General features: G+C 44.8%; 1 protein-coding gene across 1 annotated transcript; it reads left to right on the forward strand.

The window, feature by feature from the left end:
- The first annotated feature begins 236 nt into the window (after positions 1-236).
- On the forward strand, positions 237-17,520 carry LOC129324300 (zinc finger and SCAN domain-containing protein 2-like). Its single transcript, XM_054971468.1, has 5 exons — positions 237-275; positions 5,723-6,226; positions 9,931-10,057; positions 13,262-13,941; positions 14,008-17,520. Exons 2-5 carry the CDS (start codon positions 5,813-5,815, stop codon positions 14,179-14,181), a joined length of 1,395 nt encoding a protein of 464 aa, XP_054827443.1. The 5' UTR covers positions 237-275; positions 5,723-5,812; the 3' UTR covers positions 14,182-17,520.
- The last annotated feature ends 1,339 nt before the right edge of the window (positions 17,521-18,859 follow it).

Genomic DNA, 18,859 nt, shown 5'->3' on the forward strand with positions numbered 1-18,859 from the left:
CTTTAACCCTTAGGTTGACTCTCCAGAAAGCCAAAATACCCCACTTCTGGCTTTGCCTCGCGGATGGTGCATTTTGACATTGAAGCAAAATCAAGGGGCAAATTCTCAAGGTATTTTCACAATTGTGGGGAAAGCCCCACAATTGATGATAAATAATCACACAACCAGTCCTAGAGAGGCCTGAAAAGAGAAAGTCACCTGACTTGCCTCGGTCACTTCCTGTGTTGAGTGGAGAAGGGGAGGAGAGGCAGCGCTGGAGGACTTTTTAAAAAGAGGTAAGTAGTGGACTAACATTTCCTTTGCAAGATGCCTGCCTGCTTTTGGCAATAATAGCCAGAGGGCTCCATTGACCTCCGGGGCTTCCCTGCTTGCTCTCTGGAAGCTGCTTTTTCCTGAGGGTGGAACTGAGTCCTTGCAATAAGGGATGCATCTCCGGCCACTTTTGGAAATCCACAACTCAGCAAGCCTCAGCCCTCCCCTTTCTTCACTAAAGGGAATAGGGATCCTCTGGTTTGATGGTTTCCCCACAAGGAAGCCACGGGGAGTGGCTGGGGGCATCTTATTCGGGGACCCATAGAATTGGATCCCAGAGTCGAACCTTCCTGTAATGTGGGGGGTCTTTAGTGAACAGTCAGGAGTGGATTCCTGCCAAATTTGGTACTGTTTACTTGAACAATGCCCCCCCCCCAGTTGCTCCAGACATTTCCTCACATAGGAAATAATCACTGGCTAAATTCAGGATTTTCTAATTGGATGAGAGTATCTGTCCCGGAATTCAGTGATATCAATTTTTTCTTATATATCCCTGAAACCGGGATCTGGGCCATCCGGTGTACAGCCCTGGTCCACAGCCCCTGTCCCTTCTCTGGACCATCTGTCTTAGCAGCACAGGCCTATTACCTCAATAAAAATCCCCCCCTAAACTTCAATTTTCCACAGTTTGCAGAAAGCCAGGGAAAAGGAGCTTTCCTGAATTCCTTATGAAGGCCATTCTATATGGAGGGGGTGCACTACATAGAATGTGCATGTGTGATGTAGACCCCCAGGACCCTAGCACCCCAGGGATCCCATTTTGATGCACCCACTTTGATCTCAGCATGGGGGAAGAAATAAAATGTGGAGCCAGCATTAATTCAACAAACCGATGCCACATGACCCTAAGCCCCACTAGGTAGCAAAAGGTAAGTGCATCCATCCATTATACAGAGCCCTTCCTGAGAAAGAATAAACAGAGGGCCATCACCACCACCACCAAGGACCTCAGATTTCCCTCCCAGCATAGATTTTGCCCATTTTCTGGGTGGCGTCTTCAGAAGGCCCTGCTCTGAGGAGCGAAGCTGCTGTGGTGGGTATAGAGAGGGCACCCCATAATGTGTTTTTGTAGACCTGCTGCTGCAGTAGTGCTGTCATGTTCCCATGTGGCCTTCCTGTTTTTTCTTGCTGTTCTGGAATAGCAAACTTGGGTTTTTGGAGGGTTCCCCTTTTCACTCTGCTATGGTTTCCTGAAGGTTCAATTCTGTCCATAGACTTAGCACGTCTTTCGGGTGACTTCTGCAGCCTGATGCACTTTGGTTGCCTTTGCTAATGGAAGATCTTTGGCTTCAATAATAACACTAACAATAATAAAAAGTCAAGCCAAAAGCAGCAGAATCCTGCTTCAAGCAGATCAAAATACAGATGTGAATTTTTTTGGGCGACAAACACAATTCCATCACAGGGTGCCTCGTTCAGGCCTCCTGGCATGGATCTGGAAACTGTATATAGCAGTTCTTTCTCAGAAGATAACAGATTGAAAGGGAGGGTGGTAAAAAAGAGGAAAATGGAAGTCCAGAGCAAAAAAAACATCAGTTTAGGGATGTGTGAAACCTCAGAAATGTCACTAGTCTAATCAAACTCTTGGCTGTCCTCAAAATTCGTTGGCTGCCATCTTTGATGGCCGTTAACAAGGCACCTTGGAACTGGAAAGGGGCCTTTGAGACCATCTGGTCCAATCCCTTGCTTAGTGCATGAAATCCAAAGATAGGGAATCCCCAGTGGGTGGCTGTCTATTCCTGAAGACCCCCCAAAGGTCTCCCCACTCTCTTAGGAAATCAGTTCTATTGCTGAACTGCTCTTCACTTGTAGGAAGTATCTCCTAATGGTCAACGGAAACCAACTACCCCCTAACTGAAGCCCAGTAGAGCGGCAGAGGACAAATCTGGCTCTCTTCTACGTGACATCCCCTCCAGAGTTTGGAGAGTATGGTCATGTCTAGGAACGGGCACATTAATAGAGTGTAGATCTTACCAATAGATGTTAGCTAGCTAAACAGAATTTCTATGAATTGAGGTGGTATCTCTCTGAATACCACTTGGTGTGGTTGGAGGGGGGAAGCCAGAAGGAAGGTGTAAGAGGGCTTGCTCGCCCTCAGGGAATCTAAATCAGGGGAATATGGGGCAGACTTGGGGTGGAGTGGTGGTCCAATGCTCCTGCATCAAATCTCCCAGGCATGGCAGCTCAGGTTCAAGATTTGAATCCAGCAGTCCAACACATTACAATAGGGTTCCCAACCTTTTTGGGCCTGTGGACACCGATGGAATTGGTGAGGGAGTGACGTCATTGCACAAGCTGGGAGCGTGAGCACGCATGCACGTGCATGCACAAAAAAACCCCACGGGGACACAGCAAGGAAGGTGCCAGGCTCCCAATTTCCCACCAGGGGAGTCAGGGGACCTGGCAACCCTACGCAACACTGCTGCTTTCAGGTCATGCTGGAACTGATGTCATCATGTGAAGATGAGGCGCATCCCCCATTCTTATAAGTTCCTTCCAGATGTGTTGGTAAAGGGATGCACCTGTAGTTTTTACTACTTTGAATCGCCTTTTGCTGTAATTATGCTCCTCTCGGATAGCTGCCTGGCAGTGCTAATGCTCTTGAGTACATGGTTCGGGATATTAACTAAATAAGCAGTTCTAGAGTGATTGTGTTTAAATAATTTGTACTAGGGTGCTGCCTTTGAATTTAAAATTGATGTGTGATCTACCTTTGCATCAAAATCATATAGCCCATTCCTGATCTCAAAGTTATCGGCTGACGAACCCGAAATATGTCATGTCACTTATGTTTTGTGTCAGCATTGTTTCAGTTCTGCATCAGATGTCTGCTTGCTTCTCAAATTCCTGTTGCATGGTTTATTGAATGTATGTAAGCCAATTTATCATATTGGCTTACATTGTGTAGTCTGCAGGGCGAATGCAGAAGGGAGTCCTTTTTGCTTTCTAGAGAGTCAGTGTAAGGGTTAAAGGGAAGGAGTCTCGATTCCTATAGAGGCATGAAGAGAGAGAGAGAGAGAGAGGGCGTCATCTGACTTGCCACTTTTATTTCCTGTGTTGAGTAGTGAAGAGGAGGAGATGCAGCACTGTAGAACTTTTAAAAAAGAGGTAAGCAATGGACGAATATTTCCTTTGCAAAAGGCCTCCCTGCTTTTGGCCTTAGTAGCCAGAGGGCTCCATTCACCCCCGGTGCTTCCCTGCTTGCTCTCTGGAAGCTACTCTTCCCTGGGGGGTGCAGCTGAGTCCTTCTTGCAATAAGGGCGGCATCTCCTGCTATGTTTTCTTCTCTGCGTTGCTGTCTGCAATCCTTAGTAAAATAGCCTCTCTTTTGGCATCGCTTTATTTTTCTTTGATGTATGTAATTTATAGTATGCCTTTCTCCCTGAGACTCAACGCATATTATGCAGTGTAAGCCAATATGATCTATTGCTGGGACATTCAATAAAGAATTTGAAGAAGCAGAAATCTGACAATGCTGAAACAAAACAAAACATATTAAGAATGCTGAAACAAAACAAATTAAGAATGCAGAGCAACTATCCAATAGGAGCATTATTACAGCAAAAGGCAGTACGCAGTAGTATAAACTACAGTCCCCATCCCATTAGCAGCACATCTGTGTGAGCCATTTCCTTACTGCCCAGCCTTATTTCCTGAGGAAAACTGTAGGAAACTGTGGGTAACTGTAGATTTTGCCCATTTTCAGGATGGCACCTGCAGAAGGCCCTGCTCAGAGGAGTGAAGCTCCTGTGGTTGAGCATAGAGAGAGAGGGGCATTCCCATATTTTTTTCCCATAAGCCTGATGCTGCTGTAGTGCAATCGTGTTCCCTGTTTTTTCTTGCAATTCTGGAATAGTTAACTTGGATTTTTGGAGGGTTCCCCTCTTCATTCTACTATGTCTTACGAAGGAACAATTTTAGCGACAGACTCAACACACCTTTATTCTTGCCAGTAAATCTGTTGTCTTCCGGGTGCCTTCAGCAGCCTGGTGCATTTTGGTTGCCTTTGCTAATGTAAGATCTTTGGCTTCTGGCAATCCTCCTAGCCTTTCGAAATCATGCACACCCAGAACAATCTGACCCATTCTTAATGATCTGTTCTTAAGCCCTGCAAAAAATTTTTGACATCGTGGGGCTTGCTTTGGCTCGCTCCCACGAGTCCGCTCTCTTCCTTAACTCCGTGGCGTAAAATTTAAATGTCTTTTTATTTCAAATGTCCCGGTCTTCTTGCCAATAATTTTTAAAGAGTCCAAAATGTCGGGCGTCTTTTCTCTATGGTTCCTCTATGATTTTGTAATCCAAGATGGCTTACTTCCTCTTCCGCTGAAGCCGCGACCCTTCCCCTTTCAAAGATGGCGATTCCCTTCTTCCTGCCCTCCGGCAAGGGCCGCTTCTCTCCAGCAACTCTATTGTTATTACGTACTTCCTGTCTCCCGACTTCCCACAGTAGGTCTCGCGATGGTATCTTTTTCTCACAGCTCCATAACCGCAAGTATTCAAAACAATAGTCCAATTTCTTTAATAACTTCTTTAAACTTAGTCTCTTTTCAAATACAACTCTTGCCGAGTCTTCCCCTCCTTATTATTAGCCTGTTGCAGTTTGAAAATCTACTTTTCTTCCTCTCTGCTTTTATCAATCTGTCCCGTATCAGAAGATAGTGATCTTTACCTTCTCTTTCACTTTTCTCGGGCTGTAATCGCTGTTTCGATTATAACTTCTCCTCTCCACTTCTTTCCCCAATCGAAGCTTGGGTATGTGGGTCTTATGCCAGCCGAATTGGCCCCAGAACTGCCGCAGAGATCGTAGCCGACCTGTCGCAGGGTGGGACCTCAAGGATCGGGAGGGGACCCTTTACGCAGAGCCCCCCCTCGTCCGAGATCTAGCACACCCTAGGGTCTTGAGCGTTCTTTGCCTGCTCTCCGCCTGAGAGCAGTCGGCCGCGGGCTAAATTTCCCCCGCCGGCCGCTTAAAACGGCAGTCCGGTCAGCTCCGCGAATGGAGCTGCTTCAGACCTCCATGAATCCCAAACCGGAAGTCTTAAGCCCTGCAAAATTACATGTCGGACTTCAGTTTCTCAAATGAGCCCCTGAACTCTGAAAGATTGTGGCCTGTCTTCGCTTCCTTGTATGACAAAAAGTATTGGTTTTTTCAGACAGTTTTTATGGTGCCTCTCTAGAGAACCTGACTGAGACAGATTAAAATGAAAACATAAAAGATCCAGGATAAAAACCCCAGCCAGAGTATAAAAACATACATTCTTGAATGACAACGAATAAGGCTTTCTAGACTGAAAGCAACCCATCAAGATAGTATTCACTGATCAACTCCTTAATTTAAAAGGTGCTCTTCAAAAATCTTGTTTTTACTTGGCTAATGAAAACTGCAAACAGACCAGCCTTCTCTTTGCAGGAGGTCAATGATCCAGCCGCTGCCTTGAAAAAAGTACCTGACAGAGGAGGGAGGCGATCCAGGTGGAGGCTGTTTGAAGAGGAAGGGAGGATGAGGAGAGATGTGAACTCAACCAGTCCAGAAGCAAGAAAAGGCCCTGTTGCCACGGAGGCTGGGAGCAGAAGGGAACTGTGGGAAGGAACCTTGCAGAGGAGCTTGGGGGAGAATTTCCCCCCTTCAGATGTGCATCGTCAGCACTTCAGGCAATTCTTTTACCAGGAGGCTGAAGGGCCCCGAAAGATCTGCAGTCGACTCCACCGCCTTTGCCTCCAGTGGCTGAAGCCAGAAAGGCACAGCAAGAAGGAGATCCTGGACTTGGTCATCCTCGACCGTTTCCTGGCTGTCCTGCCCCCAGAGATGGAGAGCTGGGTCAGGGAATGTGGGCCAGAGACCAGTACCCAAGCAGTGGCCCTGGCAGAAGGGTTCCTCCTGAGCCACGCAAATGATGAGAATCAAAACCAGAAGGTAAGAGATTCCTCTAGGTAGTATGTGGTGCACAGGATATTATTAAGGAGACCCTCGAAATCCATAGAGATAGCTTCAACTTTAGACCCTGTCCCCTGCCTTTTTCCTGTTCTCTTTCTCAAGAGTTTCTCCTTTGTGGGTTCCCCACTTCTCTTTCAGGTGCAGGAAAGGATCAAGTGTTACTGCGAAGCAGCTTTTCTGGGTAAGATCAAAAGGGTTGTTGTACCAATTTGATGGTCTCTTTGAGTGTAGGTGAGCTCCTTTATTCCCACGATCTCAGTCTGGGGTGGGAAAGATGCTCACTGGAGCTTCTCCGTTTAGAACTATCCATTTGGGGAAGTAAAAACTAGAATCTATTTAAAATCAGCACAAGTTAATTGGAACAATACCGGTTTAGGTCATACCCTATTTACAATTATATTATATTTGTGCAAGGGTAATATGGTTAATCAGTCAGGTAACTTCTTGGTCAACATGACAGTAGCTTTGTGGCTGTGGATAAATAAAAATGGTAGCAATTTATACTCTTACCATGATAAAGTCATAAATGAAAATCTATGAAATGGATGGGAGAAAATACGACAAAAACATTTCCGGTCCACCTCATCTCTGGTGTCAGCAGTCAGAGCGTTGAGAGCAAAGCTGCCTCTGAATGCAAGAAATGATGATTAATGTAAATTAATGTTAAAAATTGGGAAGATGGTGGCCGTTTTTCCAAGTCCTAGCACAGCACTAAACTCATGCAACGACGGTGTCTTTCCGGCGAGTTTTCTGATGTCATCAAACAGGATTGTGGTGTGATGACCTCAGAAGTCATGTCAGGAAGACGTCCTCGTTACATGAGTTTTGCATTATGCCAGGACGTGTGGAAACAACCAGTGTGTGGGGCCAATAAGAACAGGAAGAAAACTATAAGTCTTTATGAGATCTTATACCACAGTAACATATCTACTATGGCGGACTTCAACATACATCAAGAGGCTACCTCATTAGGAGCAGTTCAGGATTTTTAGCCTCCATGACAACTATGGGATTGTCTCAGGTAATAACAGACCCCACAACCTGCGCAGGACACATTCTTGATGTGATGTTTTCCTCTGGGCCGGAGGAAGGTGATGTGAAGGTGGAGGGTTTGAAGACGGTCCCATTGTCATGGACAGATCCCTACTTGCTGGGATTTAGGCTTACGGGGATAACAAAACTGCGTAGGCTGTGTTGTGCCCATATCTAAAGAAGCGTACAGAGGGTGTAGAATTCCTAAGTTGCCCAGTCTGAAATCTTCCATTCTTGAGCAAGGTGGTTGAACAGGTGGTGGCTGGAGAACTGCAAGCTTTCCTGGATGAGGCAAATTGTTTAGATCCTTTTGGGCTTGGCCATGGAACTGAAACAGACTTGGTCGCCCTGGTGGATGACCTGTGCCAGCAGATGGACAGAAAAAGCACCGCCCAGCAAAATAGGCAGTGGTACTTCACCAATAGCAAGCCTGCCTTTTCCCATATGTGCCTGTTGTTTGGGTACAGTAGCTGCAAATCTATCAGTGGTTTTCGAACAGCCTCTTCTTCACATTTCTGAGTTCTTCCTTCTTAATTCATGGCAAGCAGAGCCTGCTTAAGTACCCCAAAACATACCCTGAGGTGGGGGCCTTCCATGTGGTTCTCAGGAGGGGAAACAAAAGCTTGATGGTTCTGTAACTATCGCTAATGGGCCACTTTAAGGTCTGAATGTATGATTGTGACACCTTGGGAAGAGGGGACAAAGGAGGGGAGGGGAGTGCCGGGCGGGTTGGTCAAATCTGCCAGGAAGCTGGAGTTGTCTTGATGGCATCTGCCCTGGAATGCGGTGGTTGTATTGACATGCGTCCATTAGGTGCTCTGGACGGCCGGCACATAGCTTCCATCTCAGGGCAGCTTCCAGCAATAAGCATATCAGGGTGAGGCTGGGCTCCGTGAACGTGACAAGAGCCTGGTCTTGGAATGGCAGCCTCAGAGCAAACTGTCCATTGTGGCTCTCTGCTGCCTGAGAACATGGCTTCTCTCCTGGCACTCTTCATGGGCTGGCTAGCCAGCTGCCCAGTGGCAGGGGCAGACTCAGTGACCATCCTGCAAGGAGCTCCCCGTGGGAACTGACCAGGGCGGGGCCTGGCCAGGCTCGTGGAGGGTCCCTCTGGCTGGCACTGTGCTGCTAGTGGCATGGCTCTGGGCTCAGGTGGGGTAGGTATCCAAGGAGGCAGGAAACAGGCATTGGTGTACATAGTCCATACTAGTAGAGAGGCAGGAAGCAGGCATGGGCAATGCTGCCCTTAACAGAGGCTTTGGTAGGGCCTCAAAACAGCAAGGCAGTTGTTGGTGGGAGTGTAAGTCTATAAAAATTTTTTGGGAGGAAGTCATTGAATTAATCAGAGTAATTACAGGGTACAAGGTTCCACTGGACCCAAAAATTATTTTTTTAAGTCAATGGGAAGATCTAGCTATCCCGAAGATTAGGAAAGAGCTGATTGTAACATTTTTTGTAGTAGCAAAAAACATGATTGCACTGGAATGGAAAAAAGAAAAGGCACCTTCGGCAGACTCTTGGTTTGAAAAAGTCTGGAACCATTTTATATTAGAAAAAACCCATAATGATCTCTATACAGCAGAAAGATTTCCTGTAAGTACTAAGTTTATGGAAAAATGGCTACCGTTCTTTGAATATGTAGATAAGCATAACATGCAACCCAAATCAAAAATATTACAAGCAATAACCAATTATGGTGGTTTTGTTTTGTAGTTCTTAAAAAAAAATCTAATGATGTGTATATCTTTGTTTTAATTTGTTTGATTCTCTTCCTGTATCAAACTAGTTTTATTACTTGTTCAACTATATGTGGCTTGATTGTAAGATAGTATGTTGTTGTTGTTTAATTTCAATAAGATGTTTTTTAAAAAAAACAGCAAGGGAGGAAACACGGTTCAGAGTGGGCTCCATGACGGGGTGGGGGTGGGGGGGTGTCCCCTGGCAATGCAGATGTAATACTGTACACTTACCTGTGTTGAATTGCATCCTGTTCACAACTGCCCGCTTCTCCAGAGTATTCAGGTCTTGTTGAATTTTAAGTCTTATCTTCTTGGGTGTTTGTCACTCCTCCCAATTTGGTATCATCAGCAAATTTAATGAGTAGCCCGTTTACCCCTTCATCCAGATCAAAGTTTTCTATGATAACTGTAGTAAGATTGGGTTTTGCAAATGTCTGGAATCAAACCATTGTCTTATCACAAGTAGTTATGAGCATGAGCCAGAAGAATCTTTTTTCCCCCATACAAGGAGCTGAAATGCTAAATACCTGAAAAGATTTGAATGTCTTCCAATTATCTTTTGATCCTTCCAGGCAAGGCCTTGAAACCAACAACAAAACCTTTGCCGTATTTTTGCAGCAGAGAGAAAGTAACTTCCATGTGGCCAGAGCAGGTAAGTGTGGAACTGCAAATCATGACCCCGGGTGCCAGCATGCACCACCCACCCCTCCTCAGCCCAGAAAGAACCCCTTGCTCTCTTTGCCTAGGTTGCTCCTTGTACTGTTCACTAGAGGGAAAATGGAAACGTCTGATGGAAGTTTGAATCCTGCAAGCAAGCTTCTAATTCTAGTCATTTTGGCTTCTCCTCATGAGGGGAAAATTTGTTATATTCTCTGAGAGGATAAAGAGGAGTTTCTTTTTTCCTCTTTTCAGGGTCTGGTGACCTTCGAGGATGTGTCTGTTCACTTCACTGAGGAGGAGTGGGCTCTACTGGATCCGGAAAAAAGAAGCCTTCACAAGGAAGTCATGGAGGACAATTTTCAGAATGTGGCCTCTCTGGGTAAGGGTCCCATTTCCCCTGGTGTAATTTTGGAGACTCTGTCTATAATCTAGAATGTTTGAGCATCTTTGAGAATTCTTGGAGAACAGGTGAGGTGCCAGAAGATCAAAGATGGGCACATGTTGTCCCCATCTTCCAGAAGAGGAAAAGGAGGATGAAGGTAACTACTGATCTTTCAGCTTGGCGTCCAATATGTGGAAATGTTTTAGAACAAATCCTGAAAGATTCTCTCCTGGAGCACTTCAAAAAGAGGGCTGTGATTACAAAGAGCCAGCCTGGGCAAGTCATGCTAGACTAACAGTACTTTTTTACATAAGAGTCACTACTTTGGTGGATGAGAGGAATTCTGTGGACATAGATCCAGAGGAGTTAATCGTGTTAGTCTGTAGTTGCAAAATAGTAAAGAGTCCAGTAGCTCTGTTCTGACCTTTACTTTCTTTGGGGTAGATTTTTCTTTTAATCTTTCCCTTAACACCCTCTGGGTAGTTTGCTGCCACCAGGAATATTATATTCCAATATGTTTTATTTAAGTTTTCCCTTTGGTAACGTTCCTAAGCGTCAGGCTCCTTCGTGGTTCTATGTGGCCCTGAGGATAGGAATGGGATAAAGCAATGACAGCTACTCTGGGATACAACAAAACAAAATCAACTTTTATTTAGTCAAGAAGCGTATCGGTTTCATAAACGTAGTTCACGGTTCTTAAAGTTACTTCGTATAAATTCATTCACACAGATCTCTTCTAAGGCTTCACACATAGTTAGCCTCTTTCTCGAACTCAGTATTTCTCTCACGGAAATGCTTAAAACTCCCCAGGCAGCACACAGCTTGCCTCTCTTTCTCTAACTCCTATTTATAGAAATATTAAACCTGCTCAGGCAGCACACAGCTGGCCTCTCTTTCCCTAACTGAGTGTTCTTTCACAAACATGCTCAGTTCAGGTTCCACACAGGATATATTTCTCTCGTGAATATTTCAATATACTCAGGCAGCACACAGCTAGCCTGCTTTCTCCTGACTGAAACTTTTCTCACTCAGTCTAAACTGCATTCACTCCGCCCACACACTCAGTCATCAATCAATCATATCACTCACTCTTCCCTCTCTCACCCCCCACTCTTCACCTAGCTCAAACCAAGCAATTAAAGACACATGCACCCATTTACTTAAAATAATTCCAAGCACCTTTAAGAGTAGCTAACTTTTTTGTAGCATACGCTTTCGAGAACCACAGCTCTCTTTTTACTATCTGTGGACATAGTTTCTCTTACTTTCAATAAGACTTTTGAGTGAGGCTTTCTTTTCATCATTTGTTGACAAATGTGGTTTGGATGCTGCTGCTGTTAGGTGGATTTGTGATTAGGTAACTGCTCGTGCCAAAAGTGTGCTTGTAAATGGTTCCTCATCTTCATTGTGGAGGAATGACAAGTGGGATAGCCTCAGGGATCTGCCCTGGGCCCTCTCTGGTTACAAGTCTTTATGCATGACTTGGATGAATGAATAGAGGGGAGGCTCGTTAAAGTTGCAGATGATACTAAATTGAGATGGGAAGCGAATACTGTTGACGATGGAATCAAGATTCAGGATGATCGTGACAGACTGGATAACTGGGGTAAAAGTAAGAAAATGAATTCCAACACACAAATATAATTTAGGTAGGAAAAAATCAAAGGCAAAATTGTAGGATGGCTAAGACTTGTCTTGGCCGTAGTGCATGCAAAGAAGATGTAAGGGTCTTAGTAGATCATACACTGACCATGAGTCAGCAGTGTGATGCAGTAGCTAAAACAGCAAATGTGATTTGGGACTGCATGAAGAGAAATATAGTGTCCAGATTTTGTGAAGTGACTTTGCTCCACTTAGACGTCACTTGGAGAACTGTGTTCAGTTTGGGACACCACAGTTTAAGAAGGGTGTTGACGAGCTGGAATGTGTCCAAAGTAGGGCAGCAAAGATGGTGAAGGTTCTGGAGACCATCATGGATGGTTTGAAGGACTGGGTATGTTTAGTCTGGAGAGAAGGCAACTGAGAGGTGATATGATAGCTGTCACATAGAGGATGGAGCAGAGTTATTTTCTGTTGCCCCAGAGAGTCAGACCAGAAACAACCGGGTAAATTAAAGCAAAACATTAAAGCAAACATGTTGGCTAAACATTAGGAAGATGTTCCTGACAGAGCATTTCCTCAGTGGAACAGTGGTGGGCTCTTCTTCTTTGGATGTTTTTCAGAAGAGGCTCAATGGCCATCTGTCAGCAGTACTGATTCTATGAATCAGTATGAACTTAGGCAGATTGTGAGAGGGACAGCAGGAAGAAACGAGCCGGTACTCTGCTCTTGAGGCCCTCCCACCTCTTATTTTTCTACATGTACCCGACATGAACACTCAAAACTCAGACCAGAAACAATGGGTTAAATTAAAGCAAAAGAGTTGTTGGCCAAACATTTGGAAGACTTTCCTGACACTTAGAGCAGTTACTCAGTGGAACAGGCTTCCTTGGCAGGTGGTGGGCTCTCCTTGTTTGCAAGTTTTTCAGTAGATGCTTAAGTTTGGTGTAGTGATTAAGAGCAGCAGGATTCTAATCTGGAGAACCTGGTTTGATTCCTCACTCCTCCACTTGAAGCCAGTTGGGTGACCTTGGGTCAGTCACAGCTTCTAGGAGCTCTCTCAGCCCCACCCACCTCACAGGGTGTTTTGTTGTGGGGATAATACCACCATACTTTGTAAACCATTCTGAATGGGTGTTAAGTTGTCCTAAATCAAATGTTATTATTATTGTTGTTATCTGTCAGCAATGCTGATTCTAGGATGTAGTATGAACTTAGGAGATCGTGAGAGGGAGAGCGGGAAGAAATTATTCCGTGCTCTGTTCCTGTTGTTCTATCTTATGTTCCCACTTTGGGGCCAGGAAAGAATTTCCCTTCAGTCCAGATTGGTCAGGCACCTTGGATATTTTTTTGCCTTCCTCTGGTTATAGGGCAGGGGTCGCTGAGGGAGTAGAGGGAGTTAGCTGTGAATTTCCTGAATTGTGCATAAGGTTGCACTAGATGACACTTTGGAGCCCTTCAGGCTCTATTTTTGTGTTTACCCTACATGGAAACTCAAAACTTAATACATGGCAAGATATGGCTCCCCTTCAAGTGATTCTGTTCTGTTGTTATCAGGAGGTATTAAAGGCCATTTTCCCTTGACTCTGCTTTTGTTTTAAGGTCTTACAAGTCTCCTCGTTATTCCAGAGGCTGATGGGCCACAGAGACTGTGTGAGGGAATACCACAACTCGCATTGGATGAGGAGCAGCAGAGGAGAAGCAATGGGACACAATGGAAGATGAGGGCTGAATCATCACTTCAACGAATCCATACAGGAGAGAAACCATATAAATGCATGGAGTGTGGAAAGAGTTTTGCTCGGAATGGAGACCTTACTGTCCATAAGCGAATCCACACGGGGGAGAAACCATATAACTGTGTGAAGTGTGGAAAGAGCTTTGCTCGGAATGGAGACCTTACTGTCCATCAACGAATCCACACGGGGGAGAAACCATATAACTGTGTGGAGTGTGGAAAGAGCTTTGCTCTGAGCTCCCACCTTACTTCCCATCGACGAATCCACACAGGAGAGAAACCATATAAATGTGTGGTGTGTGGGAAGAGCTTTGCTAAGAGTTCACAGCTTACTGCCCATCAACGAGTCCACACAGGGGAGAAACCACATAAATGTATGGTATGTGAGAAGAGGTTTGCTCAGAATGGAGACCTTACTGCCCATCAACGAATACACACAGAAGAGAAACCATATAAATGTGTGGAGTGTGGGAAGTGCTTTGCCTTGAATACACGTCTTACTGCCCATCAACGAATCCACACAGGGGAGAAACCATATAAATGTGTCCAATGTGGGAAGAGCTTTGTTCGGAGTATACACCTTACTTCCCACCAACGAATCCACACACAGGAGAAACCATATATATGCCTGGAGTGTGGAAAGAGCTTTGTTCAGAACTCCCACCTTACTTCCCATCAACGAATCCATACAGGAGAGAAACCATATAACTGTGTGGAGTGTGGGAAGAGCTTTTCTCGGAATGCACATCTTACTATCCATCGACGAATACACACAAGGGAGTAACTATATAAAGGCGTGGAGAGTGGATAGATCTTTCCTTGGAATCAAGAACTTAATTCCCATTGACAAATCCACTCAGGAGAGAAACCTCATGCACTAACAGTCTGGAATAAACTTATGTTTAAAAGGTGATTGAGTGGGCAGTGGAGGAACAGCTGCAGAGATTCCTGAAGGACACCTCAGCCTTGGATTCTTTCCAGTCCGGTTTCCACCCAGGTTGTGGGATGGAGACACTGCTGGTCACCCTCACAGACAATCTTTGCAGACACCTGGATCGAGGTGGATTGGCACTGCTGATATTATTAGATCTCTTGGCAGCATTTGATATGGTCGATCACAATCTTTTGACCACTGTCTTACTGACATGGGAATAGGAGGGATGGCCTTCCAGTGGCTTGTCTCTTTTCTCCATGATTGGGAACAGAGGGGAGCATTGGGGGAGAAGTTGTGGTGTGCCACAGGGGGCAATACTCTTCCTGTTATTGTTTAATATCTGTATGTGCCCCCTCACCCAGTTGGTGTGAAGTTTTGGACTTGGGTGTCACCAATATGCTGATGACACCCAGTTATATATGTTGATGGATGGTCATCCTGACTCAGCCCCAGATGTCTTGGAGCATGCTTTAGAAGCCGTGACTGGATGGTTGAAGCAGAGTCAGCTGAAACTGAATCCCACAAAGATGGAGGTCCTGTACTTGAGTTGCAGGTGCGTGGATTTAGGACTCCGGCTTCCAGCCCTCGATGGGATGTCTGTCACTTACGCCAGTTCTGAGGATCAGGAGCCTGGGGATGATCCTAGATGCCTCCTTGAAAATGGAGGCTCAGGTTGCAGTGGTTGCCAGGTCTTCCTTTTACCATCTTTAACAGAACAGGCAGCTTGTCCCCTATTTTTCGACCCCTGATTTAACTACAGTGATTTGGGCCACGGTCACCTCTAAGTTAGATTACTGTAAGGCGCTCAACACAGGGCTTCCCTTGAGTCTGATCCAGTGATTGCAGCTGGCTCAAAATGCAGTGGCACCTGTCATCACCAGAGTGCAGAGTGGTACACATATCACACCGGTATTGCATCAGCTGCATTGGCTGCCAGTGGAGTACCGAATCAGATTGGTATTAACCTATAAAGCCCTATGCGAACTGGGACCAGTGTATCTGTGGGACCGCCTCTCCCCATATGTGCCCCAGAGGATGCTCCGATCAGGGGATAAACAACTATTGGTGGTCCCTGGCCCCAGGGAGGCCCACCTAGTCTCGTCCAGAGACAGGGCCTTTTTGGTCCTGGCTCCAACCTGGTGGAACTCTAATAAGACCAGGGCCTGGCAGGATTTACTATCCTTCCACCAGGCCTACAAGACGGAGATGTTCCACCAGGTGTATGGTTGAGGTTGAATAGAGGAGGCAACATGCACTCAGAGCAGTTTACAAAGTATGTTATTATTATCCCCACAACAATCCCCCAGCTGGCTTCCAATGGAGGAGTGGTTCTCCAGATTAGAGTCCGGCCGCTCATAACCACTACACCAAACTGGTGAGCAGGATTTGTCCTCTCCTGCTCTGGAGGGCAACCCTAGATCTATTGGGTGGGTGGTTTTCGTTGACCATTAGCAGATACTTCCTACAAGTTAAGAGCGGTTCAGCAATAGAACTGAAGGGTGGTGAGATCTTTGGAGATCTTCAGGCAGAGGATAGACAGCCACCAATTGGGGATTCCCCAGATTTGACTCTGAAAAGCTTACACTCTGAAAATCTTGCTGGTCTCTAAAGTGCCACTGGATTCAAATCCTGCTGTAGGACATTGAATGAACAAATATAATTGGAAAGGATGTGGAAACTTCCCAGTAGCATCATAACTACATCAACAGTTAGCAGTCTCTAGTCGAATAGCCTATAGTTCCTGTCCCTTTACTAGGCGTGTCTCTTAGCCCTATTACATGAATAAAAAAGCCCCCTGAGTAATTCACTTTTGCATAGTTAGCAGACAGCCAGCAGAGTGAGGCCATTCCACAAAGTAGGAGCTACCACAGAGAAAGACCTGAATTCAAATCTTCATTCACTTTAGTCACACTTTCTCAACATTGGCCTACTCACATGATTGATAGGGAGATAAAATGGGATTATCCCCATGTATGCTGCCCTGAGGTTTTTGAAGACAGAAATAACAACAACAATAATCTCAAAATTTTTTGCAATTTACATGGAAAAACAGCAGCTTTCTGACACAATATCTACAGAATTGCAAAAGTCAGCGTTACTTGGAACAGTGTACATATTACACCAATACCTGGCTGATACTTAGGTCTCTGGTGGAAACTTGTATCAGTTCAGCAAGGCCAAACGATAACATGTGATCTTTATTTATTATTGATTGTGTTGCATGTAATTCTAATAATAATAATAATAATAATAATAATAATAATAATAATGACAGAATGGAATACCACTATAACCACGCTGTACCTGTCTGTAGCACTCTGTACCTCTCTGTAACAACCTATTCACTTTCCCCATCATCCTGACCATAACGTAAGCACATATCAAGTCCATCTAGTCCCACATGGGCTGATCTAAGGTTTATACCCAGAGGGGAAGTCCTTCGGATCAGTGGGCCCCAGAACATGAAGGGCTTTAAAGGAAACAACCAGCACCTTGAATTGAACCCAAAACCAAATCGGTGACCAGACCATTCTTTTTGACATTGGAATTATGAGATCCTTTACTTCAATTTGGTTGTGATGGAACTGGGATACATGCTTATCTGGCTTCTCACCCTGAGAGAGGAAACCCACAGAAGCAAATGTTATACAGAGATGCATGGTTTGTTTATTTATTTACATTATGTATTGCCCAACTTTCTCACTTGGACTCAAGGCAGCTTACACAGTGTAAGGCAATACGATCAATGGCTAGGACATTCAATAAACAATGTTATGTGCCGTCAAGTTGCCTCCAACGTATGGTGACCCTACAAATGAAAGACCTCCAAAACATCCTATCGTTAACAGACTTGCTCAGATCTTGCAAACTGGAGGGCGTCGCTTCTTTTATTGAGCCAAGCCATCTCATTTTAGGTCTTCCTCTTTTCCTACTCTACTTTTCCTAGCATTATTTCCTAGCAGAGAGTCTTGAACATAATATTCAAATGTTGTATAGTGATTGTGTTCTAGATCATCTATGTAAAGGGTATGTTAATTTTCCCCCAGTGTAATGAGTATTTTTGTTTTTCTTTATCTTTTTCCCCTGCATCTCCTCTGTGTGTGTATATGTATATATACACATATATATAATGTATATAAAATATATTTAAAAAAACAATAAATATTGTATAATAAAACTTGGAGTAGATCTGAGAGATTTTATAGCAAAGATCACAGCTAATAACAAATTCCCGAAACTTTTGGGACTCAACAAATGCCGAAAGACTGGAAAAAATGATGCCATCGGATGAAGGGAGGTCATTGGTCGAAGGGATCGTTGACTCTCAAAAACTTTTATCCTGGAAACTCTCACCCAAATTGCTATACATATGGAGACCGTGTAACAAGCGAAGGCTTAGTGGCTTCACTGGCCTAGAACAAATACATCTATTTAAGGGTATTTAAAAGCAATATTTTTTGGAACTTTAATCTGTGTATACCAAGGTCAGATCCAGCCCAGAATTCAGAATAACGAAGAGGTATACACATTCTTAAAATGAAAGGGGTTTTTGAGATAATATAAGCCAAATTAAACAACTGTTACAAGAATGAGACTCCATTTTCTAGCCCTAAGCCCAAGTTAGAACCAAAATGGGGGCCAAAACTGGGCCCCCATGATAAGAGTATCACAGGGGTACAAAATCTAGTTAGTTTTTAAGGTGCCACTGGGCTCTGTTCTAGTACAGACCAACATGGCTGCCCACCTGAAAGAACGATTTCTTGTGCTTTTGATAGTTGGGTAGGGGAGGTGCAGAGGGTGCAGAGAGCCTCCCACCCAACCCTAGGGAACTTCCTTCACATCAGCAGAAGCGGCACTTGCAGCCGGGAAGGGCCGTGGCTCAGTGGAAGAGAGACTGCTGGGCAGGCAGGAGGTCCTGGTTCAAACCCTGGCACATCTCCAGTTAAAAAGATCAGGCTGTAAGTGATGTGAAAGACGTCTGACTGAGGACCTAGAGAGCTGCTGCCAGTCTGAGTAGACAACACTGACCTTGAAGGATCAGTGTCTGATTCAATACAAAGAAGCTTCATGTGTGTTCATGAGGACTAGATGAATATGGAATGCAATCCAGCAGGACACCTTGGAATTCTGTCCTGAAGCACAACAATTGCAGCACAGGTGGATTGCCCAAAGGAAAACACAGGTGATCAGATGTTATGGCAGCTCTGTTGTTTTGTGCTAAACTGCTTTCACCACATATCCAGAAGTAGCAAATCAATTCTCCAAATAGTTCAATAAATTATTTCCTAATCAATGGGGAAATCAGAGTATGACAACAGGTGTCCAAAAGAAGCCTGGCGATGATCACGTCATGGAAGAGAAAGCTGGTACACTGAAACTTCCAGAAGGAAAAGTGAAATACAATGCCCTGGAAAAGGAACAGAGACTGTAGATTAGACCAGACTAGAGATGGGTATGAACAGAAAAAAAACCCAAACATGATGTTCGTTGCCATCCACAAACAGGGACTCACGAACATGGCCCTGTT

The sequence above is a fragment of the Eublepharis macularius genome, chromosome 2, assembly GCF_028583425.1.
Source record: "Eublepharis macularius isolate TG4126 chromosome 2, MPM_Emac_v1.0, whole genome shotgun sequence".
NCBI classification, from domain to species: Eukaryota; Metazoa; Chordata; class Lepidosauria; order Squamata; family Eublepharidae; genus Eublepharis; species Eublepharis macularius.